Below are 11,659 nucleotides of genomic sequence, written 5' to 3'. Positions count from 1 at the left end.
GTTTTAGTGTTTTTAAATCCCTTAATGTTCTCAGCTAGCTCATCTCTGCTATTTTTAAAATCAGGTTTGTACATATTTCAGCACTGAGATCCACACACCACAATATCAACAGTTGTTCTGGTTTTCATTAGTACCAAAATATTTGCCTGCAGATACTAATTTTTCAAACACAGCTGTAGTTCATAGCATTCTTTTAATATAATCTTTCTTCTAATCTGTTTACTGATACTATTTCACCAGTGTGTGTTTTTCTTGTTCTAATTTATGTTTCTAGCTTCTCAATTTGACAATATTCAGTTTGCTTCCCATTGTTAGCTACTTAGTGTTTGGCAGTGATCGACTTCCATGTGGTTTTGGTTTCCTAGTCTTCTGTTTATTTAATGTTCAACACAGTACCTTCCAATCCTGACATCTGCAGTTTTAACAAGCTCATTTACTTCGAAACCTGCTTTAAAGAAGGAAGCTAATTAATAGTTCTCTCTTGCTCTAAAGAAAGTTTTTCTGTAAGCACCATTTCCAAATCCTTAATTTGTACTTTGCCATTCTGTAATGAATACTCACAAAACTTGGCTATTGTTGCATTCACTTGTGTCACCATCCAGTGGGATGATTACTGCTTTGCCATGTACCTTTTTTTCTCATTCATGAACCATTACCAAGGTTGCCTGCTTTGTGTTACTTGCTTGCTCTGATTTGGTATTCATAACTTCACGAATCAGTTGCATGATAGCAGAGACCAGAAAGCACTAAGGGTAAAATTCTAAAGATCATCAACAATAGTTGGAAATAGTGGGAAAGGGAATTAATGAACAACTGGAAAGGTTTTAAATCCATTAAATCCTTAAGCATAAAAGGACTTTTATTAGATGTTTAATTTCAGGTCCCTTAACATAAGGTTGAAATGTATAGATATATGCTTTTAGAACTTTTCTTTTGGCAACTCTATGCCTTCCTTATGCACCTGTGTTCCAGTTTAGCAGGTAGCAGATGGAAAGCGAGGATAGATATCATTTCCAGAAACTTGGTATGCACTAGGGTAAGAAAGGAGTTTGTGAACAGTATGGATTCCAAGTCTCATTAACTGCTGTCAACAGCACTAGATAGCATGAGAGGTGTAATTCAGATGCTTCTGGTGAAAGTCCAGCAGTGTAGGTGGACTTCCTACTGCTTCTAAGTTGTTTTTAATTATTTGTATTAATATTTTATTATCTTGCCTTTAAAAAAATCAACACGTGTGTTACGTGAATTGTTGATTTTGAAAACAGAATTATACAATAAGTTATGCAGGTTTTGATTGCATTTTTAATTTCTATAGTGATTTGTGTAAATTGTGCTTACTCAGCTCTGTAACTCACTATTCATCCAGCATTCCTCCGGAATGGAGAGTGAATTTCTGTGAGAGAGTACTGCTGGAGCCAGGGAAAGCATGGAAAAGGAAGGGCAATTTCTCAGCAGTAACTAAGTAACTATGTGCCCTGTCTGCACCACAAGTTGCTAAATTCTTAAATGAAAGTCTTGAGGAGAATTGTTCTTTGAAACGCAGGAAAGGAACTGTTTTTAAAGACATCAGATATAGTTCAGTCTTAGTTTCAGGCTGTCTTAATTAAGTTTTGGGGATAATGAGTCTTTAGAACAGATTGCCATATAACTATTAAAAATCCCCAAAAACTTCAGAAAGGAAAAAAAAAGTAATTGCTGTGACTAATGGAGTGAAATCTTTAAAAATGTCTTAACACCGTACCACGTGGTCATGGAATGAGGCTGGTGCTGCAACCTGACAAACAATGGAGTTAAACGATGAAACGATGCCGTGCTGCTCTGCTGAGCACAAGGAACAACGTGGCAGTCTGAGGCACGAGACTCTGTTGTGTTGTACAGGAGAAGTGAAGGCAGAAGGTGTCATTTCTCGTGGTGCACACTTGGAGAGATCAGGAAAGAGAACTTTAGCAAGTATTTCTCATGTCTGTGTCCAGAAATAGCTCTTGAGGGTTTTTACTGCTCGTGTATTTTTTCAAGTCAAATCACTGTTTCTTCGACCAGTAATTGCCCGATCTGACAACACAACATTGTAGATTAGCCTTTTATGATCTATTTCACTGATTCAAAACACAGCATAGAGGAAGTTCCTGTTTCATGACTTGAACAATGTGGTTTGCAGGCTTCCGGACAGGCCCGGGTGTCTCAGGAGCCTTATGAAATGGTAAACAAGCTTGGATTTGTTGTCTATTACTCAATTACCCGAAAAAATGCTCCAATATTTTGAGCTTTATTCTCGGGATCTTGAGTATTATTTTATAAAAAATGCAAAAATATTACATATGAATAACTAGTAGTAATTTACATTATAAGATTCTTAATTGTGAGCTTGAGATTGTGATACTATTTCCTGTTGATGTTTGCTGCTGAAATAGACAGTTAAATACGTTAAATACTTTCTCTTAGAAAGACCAGAGGTTGGTGTCTTTCTGATCTGACGACTGTGTAAATCTTAAAGGCGATATTTACAGAGAAGAAGAACAGAATTTGAACACTGCATGAGGAAGAAATGAAAAAGCTGCATTACTAAAACCTAATTTCCTGTTAAAGTAGCATCCTTGATTTTTAGCAGCATTCATAGGTGTTCACAGCATTCTTCCTTCATTACAAAACAACACAAACACAGGTTTAAACTTGATTTATTGAAAATCTCAGTTTTGCATAATTATTTAACATGTGCAAGTCTTAAAACATTTAATTCTGAATAAAAAGTCCATTAAGAAAAAAAAAAGTAATTCTGCTTTGTAAATTTTATACAGTCAAAAGCAATCTACTCTTCAAAATCCAAGTACAGTGTTACTTAACTGCAAGTTTGAATGCCTAATCCTTCACCTATCATAAACATATTCCAGCTGCCAAAGTCAATGAACCTTTCTAGTTATTCCCTCTTCCATTTTCTATAGTGGACCTTGAATGAAGAGCAAATATAGTCAGAGCTCTTAGTTGCAAAACAAGAATTATTTCCAGATGAACTCTGCTGACGATTGTTGCTTTTTCCTTCTCCTTCTCTTGCTGTTTGTAATGGGAGACACTGAACTGCATCAGTCCTGCTCTGTGATCAGAGCAAGCTGCAGCCAGCAGCAGCTTGAACTGGGACACAGCTTAAACGGTTTTGCCACTGATGTGGAATTACAGAGAGGCACAGCAGAGCAGCTGGGGAACCCAATCCCTTAAGGTGCCCTTGAAAAACTTGGCAGAGCTTATCTGTTGGGATTCTAAGCTGAAATCAAGACTCTAGTAGCTTGGAGGGCAGAGGTAGACATCTTAGTCACAGCTTCCCAGAGCTGGTTCAGCATTTTGCAGATGGTTTGGAGCATCACACATGGTGATGCAAGCAAAGATAACAACATGGTACAGTGCTACTGGGAGAGGGACAGGGAAATGGCCGGAAAGCATTATTTGCTACTCTAGCTGAAAGAATTTTTTTTTAGACATTGTTCTTGTCACAGAAATAAGCTTTCTACTTCCAGGCAGTTTAGAATAGAAAGCATCATATGGAAGTAAGATACACAAAACCTTAAAGGGGTAGAGTCTTATTTTGGACACAGCTTTGCAGAAAGATGAAGTAGCTCAACAGCCTTTGGAGCCCTCCATAACAAGTTCTATAATAATAATAATACTTTTGCTTATAAAAACTATTTAGAAATATTATTGCTAGGTCCTCTTGTCTGGAGTTGAAGCTGAAGTGCTGTTTCTGTGTTCTGTAGCCCTTGCTAGCATCTGTTTCATTTCAACAATGTATTTCTTCAATGCACCTATTGACCCTGTTTTTATTCCTAAAACAATATTTAATCACAAAAAGTCTCAAAGTTGCAACTCTGCCATTCATACAGATGACCCCACAACAGACACAACACTACTGCATATACTTTTTTAAAACACTTTTTAAAAGTGTTTTTAATAAAGTTTTAAAAAAAACTCTGATGATGAAATGTAGTTAACGCATTTATACAAGAAATTCCAATGACTTGGCACATTGTAAAAATTACTAACTTGATACTACTAAAAGAAAGTTAATTCTCACACACCAGGGGTTTTGGTAAAAACGCTATGCCCTCACTACACTGTTAAAAGCCACTTCATCCAGATACTATAAATTTCTGATTTGGTATTAGCTTTGCTTTAGTGATACTACATATTCAGTTGATCGTAAAACTTGAAGCCTGTACTTACTGCTCCTGTGATTTGTGCCTTATTCAGATGAACAGCTAGGTACAGAAACACGGGTTATATGAAGAATATACTTACACACCTGAAAGACTTGTGAGGGGGAGCAAAAAGGGAACGACTAGGTGAACAGCTTTGGTTTTATATGCCTGTATAAGTCACCTGACTGTTACATTAGTCATGGTTGTAACAAAGTGGAAAATAAGAGGGATTTTGAAACTACAACGTTTGTTTTGGCATACCATGACACCCCCTGCCTTTATTAAAAGGAAAAAACATGAGAAATTACTTTTAAAAAAAATCTATTACATGAGGTTACAGTAAGTAAGAATTTGCAAATCATACTTCAAAGCGTGCCTGTATTTGTTTGTATCCATGTAGTCACTTGTCTCATGTAACAGCGAAAGAGGAAAATAGGACGGTGCAGCTACAGAACAGAAGGGTTTATGAACAGGAATTGTACCTATTTTCTCCAATTGTCTTTCAAGAGTGCCTCAATTTCACACTGATGGTGCTTTTTTTAAAGTGCTGATATTAGTCATCTGTTATAAAAAGAGATCTCATGTTTTTACACAGTTAGCCCAGTATTTCTCCATGATGCCAAAGAATAAAAACTGAGGATTTTTAAAAACGTGTAAATTTGAAGAAAAATGACAGTAACTACCAATCTTGTAAACTTAGGCACATGTAAATTCACTCAGCATTTAACAGCAACTAAACCAATGTCTAAGTTCCTACCTAAACTTTTATGTGAAAATTAAGAAAATGACAGTTCTATTAACATTACTTTGCATATACACCAAGTGTGCTATGCATAAGGTAGGCATTAACAGTCATTAACAAATCCTACAAGTATAAAAAAAGTTAGTAGCATTTGGAAAAATGGGAGAGCTTGGGAGGAGGCATTATGTTCATGTTTACAAAAAAAACAACACAAACCACCACAAAAAACAGAAAACCCCCAAACACAAACAAGACCAGCACTATCACATCCAAAAAGCCCAACATGAATTGAAAACCAGATTTTTACTGTCTGTTCAAAAGATTCTGAAAGGTCTTTATTTTCTTTACTGTACTTTATTGCTCCCCTTCTCCCCCATACCTGTTATATTGTTGGGATCATAATATGAACATTAATGAATATTAAGTTCTGCTTTTCCTCTTATCTTCAAACAGACTTTTCAACATGTAAACCTGAACAGCTGATACCACCACCATGACTCCCAAGTTGACCATGGACCAGAAGTTCACTCTGTCAAAGTTGCTTTCTTGTATGTTTCGGTCACGGGCCTCAAATGCTCTGAGCAGGGTCTGAATCTGGACACTTTTGCTTAATCTGGCTTTGACACTGTTGATGGATTCCTGGTAAGTAACAAAAGAGTATTTTTAGAGAAAAGTCACCTGAATTAAATGTATAGCTTGCAGCACATACAAAATTATTAACACTGTATTACTACCTGCAATTTAATTTCTTGACAAGCGAAGAGTTAATTTCATTTTAAAATATACACATCATCACAGTTTTCATTAATTTGTCTAGCCTGTTTATTGTGTATCACCTAAAAAGACTTAATTAATGTAGCATTAATGTTCTGTAGTAATTTTTTTTCTTTCAGAGGTAGGGAGGTAAGAGAGAAATCAAACCTATTTGGACAAATAAAAATAGTGAATCTGCAGAACTAGTCTCAAATTATGTAGTGGCAAGTAAATGTAGAGCTTTTCTGCTGCATAATAAAATTAAGGAGTTTTTAAATGGAAACTACCATCAGGGCCATATCTGTAGCAAAAGAAAAGCACAATAATGTTACATTCCTGTCTGCTTCTGGTGTTTCCGCTGTAGTTGCTATAAACTGCTGCTTCAGCCTTCATCCAAAAGCAGAATTTTGACAATAAATCTTGAATAGGACAACTGGAGGTCCTAGAAAGGACATAGAGTGTGACCCAGGAACTAGAGGAAGTACATGAACACTCCAGCCATGACAACAGCAGCTCAAGATTCACACCTTATTCTGCACTTTCTGGGTAAACATCTGGTGCTATGATCTGTTGAAGTTTTATCCACCACATAATAGATACTGACAACATAAAAGCTGATCTCATGAAGTGCTGAATTATGTTCTTGATATAATTATGGATCCTGAAGTAAATTTAGTGAGAAGAATAACATTTGCAGTAAGAAAAGGCTAATAATTAAAAACAAACAAAAAAACAACAAACCTAAAACAGTAATGTTAAACCCAGCAGTAACATTTTCTCTGATTCACATTTAACAAAAATATTTCAAAATAGTTATTCTGGGGAGCCAAATAATTTTATGATTATCAAGTTCATTGTTACACAATAAGGAAAAGGAATACCACACGAGAGCTTTAAACATAAGACATAATTCCCTGTTTTGCCAGAAAAATGTTCTCATTAACGAATTAAACTACTAAGTTGTTTGTTAGTCCTCATAGGCCTCGCAGGGGAAGTAATACTTGGCTAAGTAAACAACGGGATCAAATACTAATCTTTACAAAATAGTAATCTTTACAAAAATTACCTACTTTATAAGATTTCCAAGGCTCTCAAAGATAAGTTCTACATTTCTTTTTCTTTTGGAAGAGATACCAGTCTGGAAACAAGTATCTATCAAATCCATTCAAGTATTATTTGTGATGTGTGAGTGGGATTTTCTTCACAACTTCACATATAAATTTTGCTTTTTTCTTGATTGCCAATTTTAAAGATCTGGTCAGATTTTCAGATTCTGTATTTAGCTTTATTATTATTTAAAAATGTCTCATACGCCAAAAAATACTTTAAACATTGATTTGCTATTTTAAAATCTGCATTGTTTATGGCAATAAACAATACACTGTAATTTTCTACCTTATGTATTCAGTAAGTGTGTGCACATGTTGGGGTTTTTGGGTCAGTTCTTTAAAAGATACCTATTGTCTGTAGCTATGATCAAACAATAGCTTGCTGCATCCCACCAAGCATTAAGAGCCGTGGTACTGGAGCATTAAGCAATCGTTTGCTTCTAGAGTAATCTCAGTATTTAATGATCATAAAGAAAATAACAGCTTTGACTCAGCAGTGTGAATCCTACACCTAACAGGCTGAGCATACAGTTTAAGCAAATATAACCATTCAAACAATGTCTGCAAAGATGAACCTGTAGGTTATGCAAACTAACTCTCAACCTGTTTATTAGTTTGAAAAGATGTAATAAAATTTCGGGGCAAAACCCCTAATATAGTAACATAGAATTTACTGAAGATAGAAACAGCAATCCATACTTCTGCAAAGATATGATGAAGAGGCTAACACAGTACTTTAAACATCAATAAAAATTCTGCAATAATTCCAACTACATGATTAGAACTCAATAACACTTTAATGCTCAAAGTATTAATTTCATTGCTGCTAGGGAAAAATGTTCCATTTTAGCAGTAGGAAGAAAGGAAGCTGATTTGGAAAACAAGATACTGAGAGCTAGGCAGTTTCTTCTTGCTGAAGAAGGAACTATTCTGAAAAGATCTTCAAGTTTCTGTGTGTAAACAAGAGATCCATGGTGCCAGACTTCCTGTATTAGTAAAAGCAATACATGGAACTGGAATACATTTCAGGATGATGCAACAGACCAAGGCAGAATGGCTACATGACATTGAGTTTTTTCCAAATGCTCTTACATTGAATGGAATGAAAGACCAAATACTAACCAGAATATCTTCCAATTTCATGTCTAGGAGATCTGTGCCTGTAACGTACTTCTTCCAATCTTCCTCATCTTGACCATCTTCTCCCATATTGTCCAGGATCAATTCAAAGAAAATCACCTTTTCAGAAATGGTACTGAATGTGTTGTCGAAACAGAACATGTAATCCCCATCTTCTGTTTCCACCCTGTGTATATAAGCAAAACATGATTAACTACAATTTTTGTGCTGGTTCTCCAAAAATCAGTTTTTGGAAGCATACCTTTCCCTTTAAGACTGACAATCGTGCACTTAGAAATAATGAAATCTTCTTTTTGTATAAAAATAAGAACTCTAAAGACACCTTCCAGATTACACAGTCACAGCAAAACAATCCCACTGAGTCCAGAGGCTCAAAATGATGAAGACAGCAGCCTGCTTTCATTTCTTTTCAGGGATTTTGAATCATTGCTAATCATTACAAAAAAACCCCCACAATAAGTGGAATTCTTATGCTGTATAGTAAAATTACAGCAAATATTACATATTTTAACAAAAGAACTGGAAAAATAGGGGACTTTTTAGATTCCTCTTTGTATGACTCACATGATCTTTTGATATTAGATATGGGGACCTTTTTCAACTCCATAATAATTATTTTTATTCACTGAACATTAATCGCTATCATTAAAACAAAAAATACGCTTCACTTCATGGTACAATTCATGTAAAAAGCATTCAGTGTTTATAAAAAAATCGGTATTCTTAAACTGCCCTATTAGAAAGTCTTTTGTAATACTAAGGAACAAAAAGTACTCAACCTTCTTTAGTTATATTTGCTAAAGAAACGAGAAGTTCTTCATGTAACACTTCTGAGTTTGAAGATTTTAAACTTACGTGTGAACTCCATCTGATTTTCTTTCATCAAAAACTAGAGTTTCACCTTTTGGGGACAGCAGATGAAAATCAACATCTAATCCTGCTCCATCTAGGACCTGTGAAACAAACAAAAATAATCAACTTCTGACCAGTGGAACTCCTGTTTGCATTGTTGACAGCAACATTTTTAGAGAAGGTAAATGTTTTGAGGTAAAGGAACAGACAAATAAGGAATCTGAAAGATTTCTCTCTCTGGATGAGCTGACACCAAATTAACTGGAAACATTTAAAAAATGGCTCAACCTAAAAGCATTTTAGCAATTTCAGGATCTTAAACTAAATGTAATCTAAACCTGCCAGGCTGGGATTATATTGAACCATTCCCTAATTGCTTTTAACAATGTATGCAGTTTTGTCAACAGGCAGGGGTAGACAACTTGTAAAAATACCAAGAACAGATGGCTAAATCTGGTATTTCTATGGCAGATGTCACTGATTGGTAAGTACCTGCACTACTCCCACTTCAGTGGTAGAAATGTTCTACCAAGTCACTTTTCTATATGTACTTGTTACATATTTGTACACTATGTGCTGTCACCCCTAAGATCTCTTTGTTGGGTGAATTAACAGTATTGAACACTGGCCCAAACCTCTCATGCCAATCAAAGTTGTACCCCGAGACCTTCTCACCTTTTGATGCACATTTAAGTCTGAATTCTGCCAGGGCATTCTCTTTTCCCAAAGGTATGAGGAATTGAAGGCATTTCGATTAAGTTCTTAAGGAGTGTCTACAGCATTACAAAGCTGTGCTGCTTTAACTGTGTAACACAGCTACAGATGTATCACCACACCTATTGTGTTGCAGAAATTCTTTATAGGGAAGGTAGTAAGGGGGTGGAGAGGGATCATTTTTATGATGTTATTTAAGTCATGCTAGGGAAGTTTTTTGTTTGCCTGTTTTCCAGTGAGCTTTTTGATTATAGCAGTGCGCTCCTGCTGAACAGGAGGGCAAAGTTTACACTGACTCAAATTGACACTGAAGACTTACCAAAAAAACCCAAAACCCCAAAAAACCAACATAAATAGTGACATACCTTCAGGGCTATGCTCCAGTCTAAACACCCAGAAAAGAACCTTTGTATTAGCATAGTGTTTACCTTCTGTTTCTGGAGAATGCCCTGCATCCTATGTTAAATATTCCCATGATTTAGCCACTAAAATTAAGTGAAACAAAGTAAATCTATTTGCAATAATAAACAACTCCTTTTCTACACATTCAAATAGACAAATCATTACTGTTAACCGTACTGCTGAGAAATTTATGCCTGAGGAGAAATAAGTTACGTATATAATGTAACACCCATTAGTCCTTATTAAAAGAATGTTTTTATTTAGCTTATGATCAAACTAAAATCCTACTCTGTGCACAATAAACTTCTGTTTGGCTTAGACAGGGATCTAAACAAAGCTTGAACACCTCTCTTTCATTCTTGTTCAGTTCTGCATGTAACAGTTTTAGAAATTAGAAAAAACCCACAAATTTCAGCTTCGTCTTTCAGTTGGGAAATGGGAAAAAGAGATGGAGGGGAAGAGAGACAGATCCTGGCCCGCTTCGAGTAATAGGGTTGGAGAATATTCAGTGCAGCTTCCCTCACTATACCTATTTTACTGAAAAAAAGTCTTTGTTTTAAGGAGGAAAGATAGTCTGAGATCGAGATCTATCGCAGACATCTCTGGGAAACTCGACTCTTCTCAAGAAGGACATCAAAATCTTAATGACAGTCCGTTAAATCGGGCTGTTTCTGTAAAACTTTCATCATTGAGATGAAAGGTGTTTAATATCAGCACAAAGATAGGCAAGTACGGACTCGGTACATTAGCACGACGTTCCTTGTGCTTTAGAGCTACAACACAAGGTCACCACTGTGAACTTTCTACATTCTGCCCTTTTAAAGGATGGCGACTTGAGCTCTTCTGAAGTAGAAACAAAAAACTCCTCTCAAACCACCAAAAGAACGTATTGCAATAATTGAAAAGGCCGGCAAGTTAATTTTTAAATCCCGAAGGCAGAACTTGTAACAGTGTACAATTCCAACGTGGCTTTGCGGGCGCTGCCGGGGCCGGCGAGGTTCCGGGCAGGGCTGGGCTGTCCCGCGTCCCCCGGCAGGCGCTGCCCCTCCGGGCCGCGGCCGCGGCCTCAGGAAGGCTGGACCGAGCTGCCGGCGGCAGTGCCGGGCGGAGCCGCTGCACCGGGGCACGGGCAGACGGCCCGGGAACGGCAGCGCCGCCGTCAGGGCGGGATGCGGGACCCCAGCTCCCCTCGGGGAGACGCCCCCTCCCGACCTGGTACTCGAGCTCCAGCGAGGCCTCCTTGCGCATGGGCTGGTAGAAGCACTCCTTGCGGCCGGCGGGCAGCGTGAACGTGAAGTCGCTGTCCAGGGAGGGGCTGAACTCGGCGGCGCCGGGCGGCGGCAGCAGCAGCGCGAGGCACCCGAGCGGCACCAGGAGCAGCCGCGGCCCCATCGCGGCAGCGCCTCGGAGCGCCGAGCCCCGCGCGCGCACGCACCGAGCGGCGGAGCGCCCCGGGCGGGGCGGGGCCGGCGGCGCCCCGCCCCCTCGGCCCCGCCGCGCCAATCGCCGCCCCGGCGGCGCCGCGCCCCGCCCGCCCACACTGCACCGCGGCGGCGCGCGCCTCTCCCGCCCCCAGCGTGCCGGCGGCGGGGCCGCGCCTGCGCCCTGAGGGCCCCGCGCGGTTCGAGCGCGGCGGGAGCGGCGGGGACCGGGCGGCACCGGCACCGGCACCGACACTTACAGCAACCCGCTCGGGGCCGAGGGACGGCCGCCGTCAGCGCTCCGTGCCGCCGCTCTCCGCCGGCCCGAGCCCTTGGCTCTCC

The 11,659-nt window shown here is 38.9% G+C and overlaps 1 protein-coding gene across 1 annotated transcript; it reads right to left on the bottom strand.

Moving 5' to 3' along the window:
* Window positions 1-2,659: 2,659 nt before the first annotated feature.
* On the bottom strand, window positions 2,660-11,303 carry TMED5 (transmembrane p24 trafficking protein 5). Its single transcript, XM_066192454.1, has 4 exons — window positions 11,109-11,303; window positions 8,784-8,881; window positions 7,911-8,094; window positions 2,660-5,565 (listed from the first exon to the last, which is right to left on the bottom strand). The coding sequence occupies exons 1-4, from the start codon at window positions 11,286-11,288 to the stop codon at window positions 5,347-5,349; spliced, it is 681 nt and encodes a 226-aa protein (XP_066048551.1). The 5' UTR covers window positions 11,289-11,303; the 3' UTR covers window positions 2,660-5,346.
* Window positions 11,304-11,659: the final 356 nt, after the last annotated feature.

Source organism: Chamaea fasciata, unplaced genomic scaffold (assembly GCF_029207755.1).
Source record: "Chamaea fasciata isolate MVZ Bird 193981 ecotype frontalis unplaced genomic scaffold, bChaFas1.0.hap1 SCAF_10, whole genome shotgun sequence".
Lineage (NCBI taxonomy): Eukaryota > Metazoa > Chordata > Aves > Passeriformes > Sylviidae > Chamaea > Chamaea fasciata.
This window is presented reverse-complemented; position numbering and strand designations above follow the sequence as displayed.